Here is a 19890-nt window from a genome sequence, read left to right as displayed (position 1 = left end):
CCCCCCTCAAATCAACTCCAGGCCTTTTATCTGCTTAATTGATAATGACATACCGAAGGAATTGCTCACACCAGCCCATGAAATAGCCTTTGAGTCAATTGTCCATTTACTTTTGAGACCCTGAAATGAAGCGATTGTGATAAAAAATAAGCCTCACATTTTTATGCAATCTTTTTGTTCAACCCACTGAATTAAAGCTGAAAGTCTGTGGTTCAACTGCATCTGAGTTGTTTCATTTAAAGTTATTTGTGGTAATGTACAGAACCAAAATTAGAAAAAAGTTGTCTCTGTCCAAATATTTAGGAACCTAACTGTATATGCATATTGTGGTTTAAATTGGTGTATTGCTACTTCTGAACAGCAGAGCGCTGCAATCTCGTGGTGAAACTGCCTCATATTCTGTCTCACTGCTCCTGTTTTGTCTGCCTTGCTTTGCTGCCTAATTAATTAATATATTTTCATATTAAGATACATATTTACAAATTATTGTAAAACACCTAGGACAGCAGAGATAAATACCTGCTAATCCCTTTTTATTTTGCAGTGATGGCACTCTGAATCCTAATGGGGTACGATTTGGAAGCTCAGAAATTTACAATATAGGTAAATGATCATCCAATTTCTGTGAAGTGAATTATGTGCATTTCCACAACCCCTCCAGCCAGGGAATAGGTTAATTTTCTACATAATGGTAAAGAGGAGGTTGTAAAATAAGAAACTGTCAGAATTTTAAGTGGGAAGAAATGACTAATGTGAAGCCAAGATTTGTAATGCAGAAGTTCACTTCTGGGACTTGCTAATTAAACACATTTTCAGCATTCGGCTGCTGACTGGCTATACTAACAAAGCCATTATTACGTCTCCTGAATAGATACAGATTAGACTCCCACTGCTCCCCTCCAATTCCCTTTTACTCTTCTCCATCAGACATTAACTGCTGCTTATTACTGGGGCTTAGAGGATAGATCAGGTCACACAGTCATTATTGGAAAAAACCTCATTCAGCTGCAACTACATTCCAAGTAGCAGGGATGCCAAGCATTGAAAAGTTCACACAGATGCTTGCAGGAACAACATAATGGAGAGCAAACTAATGGAATGAGAACATTAAAGGAAGACCTCCACCAAAACTGTTCTTTGTTTTGGATGGTGGCTGATGGTGATATCTTTATTTACATTCACATCAGTAAATCTACAGTGGGATGATGGTGATCTCTTTGATTTTTCATTTCTATAGGAATTAAGTACAACCAGCTACATGGATTTCATTAGGACAACCAAATAGTTGGAAACAGAGAGAGCAGGATAGGTGAATGGCATAGAAATAGATCTACTGTCAGGTATTACCTTTAGACTACATAATTAAAGGCACATTTCACAAGCTGAGCTAAGTTCTGTTTGGCAAGACATACAACCTATTTTATCTCAGCTGCATGTAGGATGCCATTGTTGAACTCATTGTAAAGAATGCAAAATGTCTGGATAAAAAGCTGATCTTTGGTTTTAGTAATTTGTAACACATTTAAAAGAGGCATGCAGGTAACTGCGAAACAGGTTGTGTGGCAATTATCTAAACACCCAAGCTGAATACTCATTTTGGGTTAGTGAGGGTATTGACTGGATAGTAAAAGATAAAGAATCAGAGTATTACGCTAACCTGCTACCCTGTTTCCCCTATGATAAGGCACTGTCTTAAAATTTTTGGAAATGCCAAAAAATGCCCTAGGTCTTATTTTCAGGGGGATGTCTTATTTTTCCATGAAGAAGACTACAGTACACATTTATTGTTGAAAATCACTCATGTGCCATTGATTGTCCCCTTCTGATTTATTTTAATTTTTTGAGCAAAAATCGGGGGGTGGCTTATTTGATGGGGATGCCTTATCATCTGGGAAACATGGTAAGCTTTGTGTTTTACTCTGCAGTATCCATTGAGTATCTCTTGAGGTCTTTACGTAAGGTTGTTTTTATGTTTGTGGCATATTTGTAGTAAGGTACAATTTGAGTTTATCTAAACTTTATCATGCAACCCATAAAAAGGAAGTCAATCGGTAAGTGAAGTTGGAACATCTGCTTCCATATTACAGCAATCCAGACCACTTAAATTTTCTTTATTTTTGGAGTGAAGTTTAAAGGATTGTGTTGTGTTTAGTGCTCAGCTGGCCTACTGAAAGCCATTCAAGGGAACCTCAGTTACAGTGCTTATTGCTTCTCCTTGCATCACGCATATAAAAGGAATTTTCCTGCCAGCATTGCATGCATACATGTCAATGTATTTATTTAACCAATATTTCCACTACTGTCTTTATGTCCTTCACCAATAATGCATGCACTAGCAATGTGATTTAGCTATTTGGCAAATGTCAACAAAAGTGGACTGTTGAGATTTGAAGGTATATTTAGGAAATACTTCCTTATTTAGTTCTAGCCAATCTGTTTTCAGCTTGCAGTGGTTAAACAGATTACAGAGTTCTGGTGGGTTACTGTGGGTTCTTCCAGTTGTTTTTGTTCAGGCATATTACAATTGTCTGTCCCAGCTGTAATGAATGAATGTAGACATGATACATGCTGGTGATTTATTGATTTGAATTCTTTCTTTTGTTGCAGTTGAATCTTTTGTGGAAGTATCAGACAGCTTGTGTATTCCCCAGTACAACAAAGATGGAGAGGAGCGAGTGATTCTCTTTCTTAAAATGAACAATAATTACACTTTTGGCAATGACTTGGTGAAGAGGATAAGAGACTCAATTAGAGTTGCACTGTCTGCCAGGCATGTACCAGCTCTGATTCTTGAAACGAAGGACATTCCAGTAAGTCTTAAAGGCTTTGGTTGCTACAATACCCTATATCAATGGTACACAACCTGAAAACATGGACATTAAGGGTTTGTAATAGTTATTCACATGTTCTTTTGGAATAACTGACTCCAATAGTTGTTCTATAGAAAGTTAAAACCATGATAAACCCCTAATCTGCGAGAAAGAAGATAAAGCACAGAGGATTTAGGAAAACAAAGAAAAAATTGGATAGGGTTTCTCTTTATCTCCAAACCATGCAGAAGTGACACCAAGCCAAGCATGGTGCCAGTATTTTACTTTATCATCAATAGGCGCTTGGGAAATTCCAAGATCATACTATGTCCTTGCAATGCATTTTTCCTGCATCAACAACACCTAGACCGTATTATAGTTTGTGCTCAATTATAATCTTTTATTGTGATATTCCCACTGCAGTGTTAATGTTGTTTTTTTCATTTAGTTAAAAAAACTGCATGGTTCAATCTTAAACCAATGCGGCTGCACACAGATCATTTTCAACGAATTTCAACGATTAGAGTAGATCAGTGACATTACCAATCTTTGAGGTCTATTCAATAATTTAATGACCATTTTAATAGCAGGATTATCTTCCAGCTCAGCACAGTGTGTTCTGTAAATGCATTGGATTGCCAGCACTTGTAAATGAATGGTGAAGAATGAAAAACCCACAGATACCTTTATGTGCATGGATCCCCAATTTAAACCCCCTAAATATTACACAAAACATGTTCTAAATCTTACGGCTTTTCTTTGGAAAGCAGACACAGCTTGACTAGGAGAGCCTATTCTGCCAGCAGCTGCAGATATTTGCTGGCTCTGTGGAAGCAGTGGGCCCTCCTATAGAGGTGAGACCTATAGCTCCCCAATCACATGGGGGCATAAAATTTGCTGACTACAGAGATATAGGCAGCAGGGTATGTATCACACAGGGAAAGGATCCTGTGCATGGATGGGCTTTTCTACTTTGGCTGCTTTCTAAAGCAAACAAACTTTAATAAGACTGTGCACACCTTTTTTGGTTCACTTGATAGATACTACTTCAGTTTAAAATCAAAATTTTATTGACTTTTAATGTTTGGTAATTGGTTCAGAAAAATAATGCCATGTGGATCAGTCTGGTGCTTTCATATCCTGACTGTAAATATAGTATTGATCATCCAATGTGTTGGTCGGCCTTTCAACTCCTCCAGCAGTTATCTGGCTTCGTCTTTTAGCATTGTGAGTCTTTGTATGTCACTGTGCAGCACAATACTTTTTCAGCACACTAAAGTGAATGTGATATTTCTCATTACAACCCACCCACAACCCACATCAGCATTTCTCTTTACTGTTACACATTGTCTTCCAGCTTTGATAGTGTTAAAATGTTCAAAAGCGAATCACAAACTACCGAGTAAAATGTTGTGGAAGTTTGGCAAAGAATTGTGACCTTGAATGATTATAGAACTGCCAAGTTTCATCATGATCTGAGTCTTTTTCCCATAAGTCATAAGCATCTGAAAAACAGGATTTAACATAATGCTGCCTCACTAGATTTAATGTAAGGAGCTATGAGTTTGGCAGAGAACAGCGGAGAATGATATGCATTCCTAAGCTTCCTCTAATGTATCTGTGGGATAGAAAATGTCTTTATTTCTGCCTGTCTCATAACTTTCCATTCCACTTTATTCACTTTGGGAAGTCCCAAGTGAATACCCCACTTTTTTTACACACAGATAGGTTCTACCGTTTTCCATTTTTTTTCTTACAAAAGAGATTATGTATGTCTTAAATGTGTTACTTTACTCCAAGATGATATTTGAAGAGGCCTCTTCAGTGTAATTTTCACTATTGCCTTAAATAGTGGATGATAACAGAAAATGTTGAATGTCTGTAGGGAAAGATAATTGGTAGAAACTGGCAGTTAATTTCATCCAGATACATTATACTAGATGCATGTGGGGGCTGAAAAATGTTTGTGTCACTAGCTGTGGAGCCGTTAATATCTGTACATGGTCGCTCACTTGGTGATATCTGCATTCATTTATTTCCCTGACGTGCCTGGGCAGTGTTCAGCTCCAGAGAAAGAGCAGTTTTTCTGAAACTTGTCATATAGTTGTACATATATAAGTGGACATTACATATCCACCTAGCTGGTCCGGTCACGTTTCAAAAAAAATGATTACTTTGAGTTGCAAGTGGGTTTTACAGTCCTATAAAAGTTCAAACCCCACCTAAAGCTAGTAAACTGCAGGGCCAAAAGGCCAAAGCCATTGAACACCGGCCTTAATCAGCTTTTGCATTCCCATAGAACCCTATGGAAATACAAATCCCTTATAAAGCAAAGATAAGCCAGTTAATACAGCAGCATTGTCTAGTGGCCTTGTGCACTTTTGGATAGAGGCATATTTGCCATTTTTTTTCTGACAAAAAAGACTTCTACAGAGTAGTCCTGTTGTTTACCCACTTAAAATGGAAGGTAATTAGGACAGAGCAGGGAAACTTTTACATGTCCCTCTATACATTCAGTGCATGTATTTTTTGGATACTGCTATAAGCACGTGTGTTTAGTGAAAGCGTAAAGCTTTAGTAATAAGAATATTTTCCTACTAGGGGCTGTAAACATTTCAGATTTCTGCAAACATAAATCAGTAGTATGTCTTAAATATTACTGTGAAGCTGATTCTTTCACCTAACAAACAGGTAACATTTAGCTCTGAAGACATAGTCTGAGTCCCTTGCAGCTCCAGGTCCCAGGTTCGATTCTTGGCCAGAGCATCTGCATGGAGTTTGCAGGTTCTCCCCATGTTTGTGTGGGTTTCCTCAGAGTACTCCGGTTTCCTCCAACAATCTAAAAACATGCAGTTGGGTTAATTGGCTTCCTCCTAAAATGACTGAGGTAGGGACATTAGATTTTGAGCCCCTTAGAGTGACAGCTAGTGACATGACTATGGACTTTGTAAAAGTGCTGCATAATATGTTGGCGCTAGATAAATACTATGTAATAATATTAATAATGGGGTTCTCCTTTTGCTTCTCACACCTTCAATGAGAGAGAAAACAAAACCACCATCTGACACAGGAGTGCCAGAATCCCTGTCCCCCCACCCCTCAACACTCAGTGATTTTGTCTACTGCCCTCTGTCATTACTTCTTTGTCCTATAATGACATTGGGGTAGGTAGGGAAATGATGGCACATGGAAATGGTTGGTTCTGCAGGATTTTTAGCTGGTGGTTTCTCTTCACTTCTGCAGAGATCAGCAGTGTAGAAAGCAAGGGAAGCAATTATTTTTTGTTGTCTTTGCAGCTTTAAGAATAAATATTCATAAGTGTTAAAATAATGCTGTGATCAGATGAATACATAGACCGTCGTGGCCTTCCTACTAAAAATGCTTGTTGTTTTGCTGACTCTCAGACGTGTATACAATATCAGGGCAAAAAATATGCAGTACAGTACAAGTTTGCCATAGATGTACACTTCCCATGTTTTATCCTTTTAAAGACACAAAAGTATACCTGTTGATCTTCCAGGAATGTACTTCACTACTAAACCCCGTTGTGGGCTGACCACACACAGAATTTTTGTGGGCTAAGTAATGTTGGCGCTCCATTTGTCTTCTCCTAAATTACTTGTTCACTCCTACATTTAGATATCCACAACATAAGGCTACTTATTTTGTAGTTGATAATAAGAGCTGTTTTGAAACAATACAGGAAGCGTGAAAAGGGCACACGACGACTTGCAAGAAGATCAACGGCTTCATAAGACTTCTAATGGAATATTTTAAAGAGAACAAAATACGTCCATTATTTGGTTTACACACAGTTTAATCATGAGTGCAGTAGTTTTGGTTGCTGCGAACTTATTCCTTTTGTGTGACTCAAATATTAAAACCAAACAACTAGCATTTCAGAAGATGGTCAGCAATGAGCAAAATGGAGGCTGCTTTTGCTGACCTCCTCCTATGGAAACCCCTAACTGCATGTCAGTTACAAGCAGCATTTTCCAGTATAGAGTGTACTCATCATATTTTCCTTTTTAACACCAAATTCCACCTTTTAGGCCATGTTACAGACATTTAGTTCAGTGGGTGGATGGGAGGTTTCTTCTTTAAAGTATATTAAAGTTTTCCAGAGGTGTAAAAAAGCAATATGTTCCGAGAAGTATAAATAGAAAATTGGGCACCAAACTTTTATTGTAAACTTACATAGAGACACAATACTTAAAAACTAAAGTCCTTAAAGGTGCACTATAGGTAGCAGCAATCTCCAAGCATGTATCTGTAGATACATTCTTGAGTGATTCCAGGAACATTTTGTTATGCAAATACGTTATAACTCTGAAAGACGGCACAGTTATTGGATATGTCTATAGTGAGGTGGGGTTAGGGGAAGTACAAGGGAAGGAGGGGGTTTTGTTAGAACATCCTTTCGCTTTTTCTTGTTACCTTTCAACTAAAGCACAACTCTTCTCCTAAGACCTAGATTTCTACCCCTAACCGATACCTTTCCACCCCTAAAGGCACATAAAAAAAGTTTTTTTTTGTATACCTACCTTTTTGAAGTTCATGCTGGTCAAGTTATGCTGCAGGGTTCTCTTCTTGCTTGTTAGCAGACATGGATGTTGCTCTGTAGGCCATTAAATTCAGTAAATTCAGAGTGTCTTGGTGAGTCCCGAGTTGGGCTTTAATGTAAAATTTCAATAGGGCTTCAATACATTTGTTGAAATAAAGTAGTTGTGTGTTTTGATAGAAACTGTATTTTTCCCCAAGGCAGTGAAAATATGGTAGCAGCAGTTAAATTAAATTCTTGCAGATGGTCTTTCACTTTGTCTTAATAATGCACCATACCTCTTTTCTTTTTTTCAGTACACAATTAGTGGGAAGAAAGTGGAAGTTGCTGTGAAACAAATCATTGCTGGCAAGGAAGTAGCACATCGTGGGGCGTTCTCTAACCCCCAGTCGCTGGATCTGTACCGTAATATTCCAGAACTTCAGAATTTCTGAAAGACTTTGTGGATCGTATACATACACCTGTCGTTTACATACATACCTGCATTGAAAAGCTCAGGCTTTTTTTTATCAACATTATTAGGATCTAGTGACCTGTGCCAGCAGCCATATATATAGGTATACAGGGGAAAAATTTACCTTTTAATTAGATTCTATCTACACTTGCATCCTAAGTCGTTGCTGCACGGTTTTATAAATAGCATTTCAGAACCAACTGTCATATTCTCTCTTCTGGAAAGCATGGATTTAAGCCATGGCATCTGTTATGTAAAATCAGGTCAATTTCCTTATCCTAATCCAAGGACATGTACTGTACACTTCTCCAGCTGTTCAAGTGAACCTGTCTAGAAAAAAACAGCCTGCAGAAAAACTGAAATGCAATATATTATTACAGTCATCATCACCTTTCATGACAAATGTAACCTGTAAAATTTTACCCAATCATTCCTCTGTCATGGCATACGCTATTACTGCATGTGACAGTTTAGTTGCAATTAATGAGTCTGTTAAGCCTGCTGGAATTGTCTGCATTGTCTCTAAAGCAGTTCGAGCCTTAGGCTCTTAGGAATATTCATAATAATAATCTGCATAGATAAGAAATTTATGCTGAAGTTAGATGTATCTGTACAGTTTTAGCACACCGTAAGTAAAACAGTTTATAAATACAGTACATATGTAAAATGACGTTTTCCGTATAGGGTAAGTGTGCAATTGTGTGCAGGTGATAGGTCCACTTTAAATGGTATATTCATGTGCTTCCACTCCAAATGAAGTCATAAGTTGCCTACATTTTCTAGATATAGGTGGCACCCATAAATAAAAAGCATGGTTCTTCTGTGGATTCGCTCTTCATAGTAACACTCGCCTACCGATACATGAAGGAGCGATCTACTAAAGTTCTAAGAAACAGAAATGTGTGATTTTAAGGGAATGTATAGCATATTTGAATTATTATTGTAGTGTTCATTACACATAACATGTGTTGCTGTGTTGTGATGCCTTCCAATTTTTTAGGACACCTCAAAGTATTTAGGCAACACAACTGAATTGTAGCACATTTCATGGAGTTCATAGCAATGCAGAGTAGTTTTTTGCAGTGAGGAGCATTATAAAAGGTGGTGTGCTTTTTTTTTTTTTAATAAGCTGGCAGCCTATTTTAATCCACATCAAATGTGGTATAATTTTTGTTAACATATATGTTTTTAACTTGCTACATAGATTTAAATAGGCACTTATAGTATTTTTTATGACTTTTCCTGAATTTACACCTTCATGTTTGTTGATGTAATGGGCAACTATGTCTGCCACATGTATAGATAAGTGCATACTTTGCATAGAATGTGTGTGTCGAACCTTAATACATATTAAGAGTCCCCAAGCCATGAAATAACATTTTTTTCATAGTTGCAAAATAAAAAGTTATGCACTTGTCACTTTGCATACAAAGGAACAGACAACGTTTAGTCCCAGCAAACTATGTCGCTGGGCTGTACTTTTGGTGCTGCAACAGTGAAAGCAGCAGCTCTCATCTACAAAGGCACTGTTTGCATGCCTTATTTTATCCTCGGTCAGTTATGGGCCATTATTAGAATAATTTGTGATTTTCCAAGTGTATCCGTGAATGAGAACTACCAAGCTCACTGTTGCATCTCTGGAAGAACACTGCACTTTTCTCAGGAGCTGTGGCGATATCTACATTTACACAGCAATGGGGGCAGAATGGTTGGACACAAAAGGAAGCAGCTTTTTATTTCACAACTATTCTATAAAAATGTATCTTTGTCACTGAAATTTTGTTTGGTGTTTTATAAGCAAGTTGATCTCTATATATGGTTATCTAAAAATAAAATGTTAAAAAAACAATAACATTCCCTTTAAGTATCTAATTGTGGAGAGTTACCAGAATTTCTTCACAAAGATGGATGTTAGACACATGTTTTAATAAATCATTGTGATGTGTTACTTAGAGTAACAATCACCTTAACCTGTAACCCAAAGGGCATTATTTCCATCTTTATTTTGGCACAATCAGTCAGAAAAGGAATATAGTCAGAAAGTAAAAGACAGAAAAATATTTTACAGATTCATAATTGCTCCTTCCAAAGTATGTAAAGCAGCCCATAGACAAGCAAAGGGATCTTTTATCTGATGCTCACGTGTATGTTATATTATTGACATGTGACGTGAGTTTTCCCCAATGCCTGTCTCTGTGACGCCTGGACAAGAAAAGGGATGGCATGTAAAACGCATAGGTGTAAGAAATACCCAGTATTAAGGTATTAATACCCTGTGTTAAGCTGATTGGTTTGTGTACTACTATTGGAGAGAGGTTTTGGACTGTGAGTCTTATAATGTGAGCTTAGATGAGTCAGTGTCCAGTCCGATTTATGAACAGAGGTGTGCCTTGCTGTGTCTGACTATCTATGATCTATATAAAAATCTGTGTATTTCAACAGTAAAGAATGGAATCTGATTTTGGGGTAAAAATAGCATGTGGGTATCTAGTACATTCCCTTTCGAAACATGGTATGAGCTTCCAGGTGCCATTATATAGAACTTGGTGTGGTCCAGATAGTTCATCAGGCCTCAGTTCTTTAAAGAGAAATTGTGCCTTTAAGCTCTTCTGTCTGCTTTTCATAAAATTGTCACACTCTGCAGGGTCTGTTGATAAATTGGTGTATCTGACATTCACCAAACTATTGGGTGGAGAATCAATCACTGCCATTTAGGACACTTGGACCTCTATGATTCCTAACCATAGAATGTTTGGAAAATTTCAGACTTGCTGCTTTATAAATAGACCCAACTTTTAGAATACACTGTATTGATGTTTAGAATTGTGGTTCAGCTTTGCATATACATTTTCTTTTGGCTTTAGGAATAGACAGTGGAATTTGTTGTTACGAAGAACTTGATTAAGTCTTGGGTGTCTTTCAGTACAAGCTTTAAATGTTTACAAATTTGCATAACTATGTGCAGTTGTGGGTGATAAAATACTGACAATGCCATAACAAAGTGCACTAGCTCCACATCTTGCTGCTTATTGGTCAGTCCTGGAGTTATATTTAAGGTCCCCTTGCCCTTGTGGTAGGTGCTATGTAATGTTATGCAGTATTGCAGTGATTGTGTACATCCTATTGTCTGTCAAACACTAGCAGTTGTCTGAATGGTTAACGTGCTTATATTTGTAGGTATGGAATATTTTATCCAGAAACCACTTAACTAAAATAATTCAATATACAGAAAGGCAATAAAACAGCTTATTGTGACCTGGTTTAAAAGATCTTTTGCTATGTTTGATATAAAAAGTATTACTAAACTGTTTGTTGTCAAATTGAAAGTTATTACCAAAGATTTTTAATTGAAAAGTTGCTCAAATTTCTTCTTGCTGCATGAAATTTCAAGGCATTGTGGATATAAGATACCATACCCGCTTTTAAGCATTGTAGCATAACTATAAAACCAGAGTGCTTTATAAAACAATGCACTGTTACATAGCTAGGAAATTTGTGAGATTCTTTTATATTTAAGTATTGTCACCAAAATGTCAATATTCTGCTGATTACCAATCTGTTAGTGCTATAAAATGGTACAAGCTATTGTATTTTATGTAATATATGTTTAAAAAAATGATTGCTGTGTGGGGATACGTGTATGTAATAATCATTATCTGTAATGCATTAAAAGCACGCATTGTTTTCTTTTATACCTGGATTGAGTCTTTTGTCAGGACAAAGAGCACAAGAAAGAGAATATGCAGTCAGGAGAAAGAGTCTGGTAAAAAAAGAATGATGTGTAATATGTTATGTGTTGTATATTTGAGGTTGTATTTAAGGAGCAGATAATGTCCTAATCCTCAAAACCTTTAATCTTGAATGAGTGTATTCCTTCTTTTTCTTATGACTGTATTTGGTTGGCCTAAGGATTAAAGGGTAAAATGTCCGTAAACTTCAGAGATAAAAAATGAAAAGCTTGGAAGCCCCGCTCCTATTAGGGCATATTAGCGGTGATGAGCAGTCTCCTTTGCCAGTGGGACTTTTTATCTTTTTCTGCAGAATTTAATAGATGTGTAGTGCAAGGTAACCATCCAAGGTAACTTCATTTTTAGGGTTCCACCCTAATACTGAATTGTCCATCAGCCAAAAGAGAGAGCAAGACATCTACTTTACAATAGCTGATAAAGAAACCCAGTTATTAGAACAAGAAAAATCTGAGCACTGGCATATTTAGAAGATAGATGCTGGTGTTTAGGTATTTTCTTATAAAGATGATCTCCAATCAAACATCAGCAATAAAAAGTAAAATGAGGTCTCCGGAATACCAACAATAAAGGTGGCTCTGCACAACCGGATCCTCTGTTGAATTATATCATGTTATCTCACAGTCTGAAATGGCTAGTGATTACCAAAAGACACTCCTTACAGGCAAACTTTTGATTTTGCTGCAAAGTTGATAGTAAAATAGCATTTTTCCCGACAGAACATTAATAAACTCCAGAAGTGATCTTACCTTTCACTGGCATCCTTTCAACAACATTTATCACATGGAGCCCTGTGTTCAGCTAGTCACGACAGTCATGTTATCTTCTATTAAGCTAATGTATCCCTCAAAGGCCATGTGTTCATTGCCTAAATGAAATCAAGGCATTTTATATATTAAATTATAGAAATGGTACAGTACAATATTAAACAGTGTTTCCAGTGAGGAATCAGTTTAATCAATGTCTGTAAGTCACTCCTCTAAAAACATCTGTGTCCCTTGCTTCAGATTAACAGCCAGCACCTCGGTGTCTTCATTTAGCCTGCAAGTCTAATGTGTTTCCACTTACTAAGCTGGCCATTCTGTTAATTTTTTGTCATTTTCTTCCGCCAAAATATACACTTTCACTCTGCTGCCTCAATTATCTAAGTCACTTATGGTAATTTCTAAATTACTGTAATGTGAAAACCGTAACTGCATATAGATATTATCAGTGCATTAAGCAAATCATTTTTGGTAGAAGCAACATTTTACATTCATGGGCATCGGGAGGAAATTTTCCAGGAGGGCAACATTTTCTGTGAACCACAAAACTGTTGTTGACAAGAATCCGTAGTATTAGGAAGGGCAAAGTAAATTCAAGTTTAGTTATTGATGGGAGGGGTTGAAGGGGGCATTATGGAGGCTAGCACTTTGTCCCTGCAATGCCAGGGTCCTAGGTTCAGTTTTCAGCCAGAAAGCCTGGAATTTGTGTTTCCTCCCACACCTCAAAAATGAGGCATGTTAATTCTTAGATTATGGTTGGCTTGGTAAATCTGACTATAAATGACTTGTTTTGCTAAGTGCACTGGTAAGGATCAGCTAATGCCTTACTCTATCTAGCTCTACATTTTTAAGCAGTGCCCTATTTTGATTTTTCATTCGGATCTTTATAAATAAATGCTGACTTTTTTTTTTCTTTTCAGTGTTATGTAGTTTGTACTCTAGTTGTGACCTTTACTGGACAGCATCCAAAATAAAAAAAACTATATACAAAATGTCCAAAAGGTACAAACTGCATAAAGCTAGTGGTCTATTAAGCCTATTATTTTGTGGTTTTACTAAGAATGAATGTGTTTTTATGCATATTCAAGAAAAGAGATTTTCAGTGGTGCATGCACTGTCATGGGGCTTAAAATGCATGTTCATGCACCCAAAGACACTGTCTAATAGGCCTCAGAAATAAATGAAATGTTACAGTAAAACATGCATTATATACTTCATAAAAAGGCACAGATACTGACAAGACCCAAAACAATTTGCCTGTTTTTATACATAATAAAACACAATTTTATACACATCTTTTTTTTTTTTTTTTTTTGTATAAGAGACTCGTGTCCCTTCTGCAAAAAAAAAGTCAGCCAGCACGCTTTTCACCAAAAGCGTGTAATAAACATAAAGTCCTAATTGGAATACCTAAAAAAACTAGAAAATAGAGAAAATGGCTTACTTTAGCCTAGTGGTGTAAATGTCCATCACAACATGCCCACGATAAGGATGAGTCCAATACAAGTATCTCGTGAAGGTCCAATCCCCAGCCTAGGGTTTCCACAGTCCATAAATCAATGAAGTCAAGTCAGCATCAACCCCAACACCACTTCTGAGCTTGATTCCCCACAAGCCTGTTTGCAGGCCACTTCCTGCAATTCCACTTCCCTTTCCCTCTTGCACACCGGAGCCCTCATGGAATTGCAACCTTCCTGCTGGGCAGGTGCAAGTGCCCTTCAGTCTGGAGTCTGGGACCGGTGACACCTAGGAAAAAAACACAGCAACATAGTTGCCTTACATAAAAATAATCCCGAACTCCTTTCCGGACACCACTCTTCTAAATGGGCCAGCGCCCATATGTAGGATCCAACCCTCGGATCCTGTACGATATATATGTTGATAGGTGGGTCTGGGCCCTGGTTGGTATAAACCTCACTCATATAGGTCGGCAGCTACCTATACAGTAAGTTTTATTTTTCAAGGGGTGCCAGGGACGCAAGGATCCAAAGTTACGCCACTGGTTACACACCAGTATCACATGTGATCAATTCCATACCTACAAGGTATATCTTCTATTAGGTATAGACACTTTTTAAATTGACTTTGTTGTAAAATTTGTTCAGCATTCTGTTTTCCAGTAGCGTGAACTTGTTTATTTTGTACATGTCGCCATAGCACAATTCTTTGGGGATAATTAAGCCATTTCAGTTGTCCACCAGGTGAAACTCTTTCATGCAGTTTTCTAAGATCTCTTGTGTGATCTTTGGATTGTGGAACACAAAGCGCTGATATTCTCCCGAGTGTCACTTTTCTCAGGTAAAGCAGGAATGACAGCAGATACAGAGGGGCGAGTGACAAGTGAAAATGAAATGGTTTGCACAGTAGCTCATTATTGTATAGAGTGTGTCTTGTAGATATCTCTAGGGTCTGTTACTGATTTGCTTTCAGCTGCTTATTAAATGAGATCTGTGGAGCGGGACGTTCTGTGCAGTGTCCTCAAAGGCCGCTTTGTGGTTCAGTCTTCAACCTTTATTTTATTATTCTAGAAGAAAATGTTACCTCTGTGTTTGAGGGAATATAGGCCCACATTTTGTGAAGAACACGAACTTTATATAAACTGTGTGTAAAATAGAACAATTTTCTGGTATAAAAGGTATTAGATTACTTTATAATATAATAATTGAGTACACCATGCAAAACACCACTGGTAAAATATATAAAAAAATGAGAAGGTACTTATCCGAAACTACTGCTTTTAGTGAGCTACGCATCCTAAAAGAACAAACAATGTATTGCAGTTTGTGTCTAACAAGAAATGAAAACATTGTAGATAATGCAATCTCACCTCTCTCCCCACCCAGACAGGGTGCTTGCTGCACCTTTGTAAAGAAGTAAATTATCGCCATATTGCAGGCACAAGTTCTACTGGAAATCACAGGAAAAAAAGTTTCTTTTTATAGGCCTCAAAATACAAAAACAAACTACATATTACCCTACCCTGTTCCCTACTATTCTTACCACTGTTTAATAATCCAGTAGTTTATTGCACTGCTTGGGGTAAGATTAAACATTAAGGTCTGACACGAGAATTGTGTGTTTACTGCTCGCAGATATTTTCCTGCTTTTCCTGACCTGTCTTTGATGCAGTATAATTGGCCTTGGGTTTAACATTTAGCGTATTTCCCATTTATCACAAATGGAGATGTTAACTTAGGCCACAGTCACCCTGCAATGCCTAACCATGTGATGCTGACCACATACTTTAGCCTTCCCTTAATAGTTGGTAACCAGCAAGGACAATACGAGGGGGTGCTGAGATGTTCCTGGCTTTGCCCCCTTCCAGATGAAATAGAAAAATGAGTGTGGGGGCATATGACATCCTAATATCCTAGTATGTACCCATGCAAATATCAGGTCTTTGCAATTCTTAAAACTGTTTTTTCTTTTAGTGAGAAGCTGTGATGGCATAGGCACAAGCAAGTTTCACTTCATTGGAGTTATGGGCCGTCATAAAACTTTTGTTTCTCCAGGGAAAGTCAGCAAAGGACATTCACACTGAGCTGTCACAAACACTGGGGGAGAAGTGTCCTTCCTACAGCACTATCAAAACCTGGATATCTTGTTTCAAGACTGGGCATTTCACCGTTGAAGATGAGCCCCGCAGTGAGCGCCCCCAACCTCAACTGACCCGGCAACCTGCAATGCTGTCCATGAGCTGATTATTGAGGACGAATATCTGCAAAAAAGATAGCCCAGATACGTGACATCTCATGGGAGCCTGTTGGGTTTGTTATCACCACTATACTAGACATGCGCAAGCTTTCAGCAAAGTGGGTGCCGTGATCAGAAGAACAAACGAGTTGAAGCATCCAAAGCCGTTTTGGCCCATTTTGAAGCTGCACAGGACTTTTTGACTAGGTTAGTGACTGAGGATGAAACCTAGCTCCACATCTTTGATCCTGAAACCAAGGAACAGTCAAAGAAATGGCGCCACAGCGGGTCCCTGCGGCCTAGAGGTTCTGTACCGAGAAATCTGCCAAAAAAGTCATGGCGTCCGTTTTCTGGGATGAAGAGGGTATTCTGTTGGTGGACTACCTACCTCAGGGCTCTAGTATCACCGGACAGTATTATGCTAACCTCCCGGACCACCTGAAGGAGGCAATTAAGACGAAACGCCGTGGAAAGTTGACCAAAGGGATCCTTTTTTTGCAGGACAACGCACCTGCGCACACGTCCAACGTTGTGGCTGCCAAATTGAACACCCTAGGTTTCCAATTGGTCCACCATCCCCCCTACTCACCTGACCTGGCAACTTTACTCTTACTTCCATGTTTGAAAATAAATTAGCAATCCCTGCTCTCATATTTTTATTCTGACTGAATACATGTAAAATCATATACAATGCAAGTTGTGGAAAACCTATTTTATACAAGCAAGAATAGGAGTTTAAACTAGAAATGTAGTGGGGAAAAAATAAATGGGGATCTTTTTGTTGAGGCCTCCAAGACAAGTTGGCTGTAGTTTTGGGACCATTTCTCCAACCCTTCCTCAATCTATCCAAAATAAACAACAAAAGAAAGTCAGATTTGACTGCAGTGAAGTTTTATATTTCCATAATAAAGAAGGAACGTGTGTCTTGGGTAGAAGCATTTAAAATTGTACATTTACAGTGAGTATTGTTAAATTTATCATAAATCGTAGTTTTAGATCAGCACAATAAATCACAATGTAAATGCATTTACTTGTAAGCAGTAAGCACATCATTGTATAACATGTATATGGCTATTCCAATAAACACAGTCTTTACGTAGAAATAAAATCATTCATCCATAGGCTTGCTTTGATGAAATTATTGGTGTTAAAGAGACCCTGTCACCAATATCAAATATTGTAGATAAAATTAAATAAATCTAGCTTATTAAGTGTTTCTATGTGTCAATTACCTAGCACAACCCCCCTTCCTTCTTGCATCTCACATCCCTCCACACTTCTGCATTTGTCCTTTAATTCTCCTCTCCTCCCTAAACATTATGTAGCTTTCAAGGGAGAAATAAAGGGGAATATTATATTTAGCGGACAGCTTTGTGACTTAAATTCCTGCTGATCTGAAATAAAAGATGGTAGTGCCCATCAGCACACTTAAGTGATTTGTGTGTCACACAAAGGTTTTTACATGTAAATAATATGAAAAAATACGTTAAATGCACATTCGATCTTATTGAAAGATTTTTGTTGGAATGAATGGTCTGGTCTCTTTATGTTAATCACATACATCATTGAAACGTAACTTTTTTTTCTTTACTTCTGCTTTGGCACTGTTTTGAGTTTTCTAAACAATATAATCTCACTGCAACTCTTGAGTGACCAAGACCTTACCATCACTTCTTGTGTAAAAAAATATTGATAGCATAGAAGTAGAACAGAAATTTCATAGTTGAACTTTTAACTCACTTTCGGGTTGAACAGGCTATTACAAAGCAGAAAATTGTTGGCAGATAGCAGTAGGAGAGATCAATGTGTCAGATTGCTATCCTCAGTCTTCAACAAATGTGTTAGTTGAGGGCATAATTCAACTGTGCTGGTGTGAATTGGATTACAAGTGTTGGTGAGGCAGAATAAAATAGAGTTTGATAGCAACACGTGTAGCTCTCTCCCTAGCTACTATGAAGGGGGGATGTTTTAATTTCACACAGGAATGGGCAAAAGATTGCCATTGTGTAATGAGAAGCCTACACTCTATGGGTACAATTTATAAAGAAGAAAGAAAAGTCTGTCTGGAAGGAATGCAGCTACACCAGTTTAAAGAAGACGTCGAACTGTGGTCATATTTCAACTGGACTATAAACATTCCTGTAATGTGTAAAAGTATGTAGAACCAAAATGTAATATACAGCAGATTAGCAGTGTTCAGATGTAGTGGCTGCACTGGTTTTCTTCTTTGCTCTGCTTCATAACATAGGGAAAGTGTTCTGCAGTCTACAGAAATTGTGACAGCTGATAAAAAGGTAAATGCACACTGGTTTTTTAACACGTATTTAAATAAATGAATAAAAATGTAAAATGGGTGCAAAAATAGGTGGCTCAGTCCGCATTTATATACCACCTCTTCAGCGATTTTCCTACTGCGCTAAAAGGAGCCCTAGTCTGTGGCTATCCTAATGTTTTCTGAGGCAATGGGAAGGAATGGTTTTCTCTTTAGTCCCCAGCCCTACCCACTTATGTTCCCTTCCTATGCTCCCTTCTGCTCCGTTGCTCAAAAATGATTAGTGACCAAGATTTAGAAGGTGACTAAGTAAGATGAGTGAATAATCTTTGTGGGGTCACATACAATGGATGAAGGTAAGCATAGAGATGTAAAGATGGAAGATGGCTACAGGATCATAGGAGGTATGACTAAGGTGTGATGACTAAAATGTAATAGGGATCGTAAAAGGAGTGACGGGGTTTGGAGGTGAGTGACACAGTGTGGTAAAGACCACACTGAGATATGTTGTATAATGAACAATCTACATAGTACAGCCACAAGCTGAACAGCATGGATGATATATTTTCTGATTCATCCTTCCATCCTACAGCTTATGAAATCTTATGAGACTTTTAAAGCAGTTATGTTCAATAGACCATCTAGAAAAATCTTTAACAGCCAACACAAAACAGCCTGGAAACACATCATACTTCAGGCTATAAAACTGGTGAATAAATTATCAGTGTGAAAAGCAATGGGGATCTGCAAAGTCCAGTAACTCTCAACTTTATAATATCCGATACCAGTAGATCGCACCCATCTGGTTTCTGGCAGGTTGCTATAAATGGGTTTCAGATGGATTGGATACCAATTACTGTTTATATCTGTGGTGCCACTATCTAGTTGCTACTATGTGTTCATACACAAGATTTTGGACAGGTTGGACATCATATCCTATTTGTTCTGTTCTCTGTAAACCAGCGCGTACATTGCTATTGGGAATTCACCATTTACTTACCATCTGTTGACTTAGCTATGAACTTAAAAACAAGCGTATTTACGTGTTACTGCTGGATGACCAACTGGGCAGTCTGAAAGCTGAATAATCCGAAGAACCAGATTTTTTCTGACTTTGTATTTTACTGATATATATACAGGGCTAGAATTTGTTTTATTCACAACTTTTAGTTCCACCTGGTTTAAACCTCTTTTTTTAATTTCTCTTCTCTGTCTTTATTCTTCCCCCCCAAAAAAAAAAAAAAAAAGTTTCTTCTTTGGCATATGACTTGCTAAAGGTAGATGAGGGTAACCAATTTCCCAACGGGGAAAACAGGAAAAAAGGACAATGCCTATTAGGCGATATGTATTGCTACTGAAATCATTTGAGAATTTCTGGAATGTGTAATTATTTTTTACTGGAATGTTTTAAAAGATGTGGATTGCTAGTGGTTAGGTGTGGTTATAATGGACTGATACAAGTATGCTGTAGGTGTACAAGTGGAAACAATCAAATATGGCCACTAGAATGCAATACATAGATTGTTACATTACATTGCTCAGATATATTAATGAAGGCCTTGGTGCTTACATTAACCTATAATGCTTTTA

The 19890-nt window shown here is 37.7% G+C and overlaps 1 protein-coding gene across 1 annotated transcript in view; it reads left to right on the top strand.

Moving 5' to 3' along the window:
- The window catches only part of AACS (acetoacetyl-CoA synthetase), a 52477-nt gene extending 40960 nt beyond the window's left edge, over positions 1-11517 (top strand). The window contains exons 16-18 of the mRNA XM_072415759.1: positions 545-603; positions 2608-2810; positions 7668-11517. Of these exons, the coding sequence (XP_072271860.1) occupies positions 545-603; positions 2608-2810; positions 7668-7805 (400 nt within the window). The 3' untranslated portion in view covers positions 7806-11517. The remainder of the gene's footprint in view (positions 1-544; positions 604-2607; positions 2811-7667) is intronic.
- Positions 11518-19890: the final 8373 nt, after the last annotated feature.

The sequence above is a fragment of the Pyxicephalus adspersus genome, chromosome 6 (genome assembly GCF_032062135.1).
Source record: "Pyxicephalus adspersus chromosome 6, UCB_Pads_2.0, whole genome shotgun sequence".
Taxonomy (NCBI): domain Eukaryota; kingdom Metazoa; phylum Chordata; class Amphibia; order Anura; family Pyxicephalidae; genus Pyxicephalus; species Pyxicephalus adspersus.
This window is presented reverse-complemented; position numbering and strand designations above follow the sequence as displayed.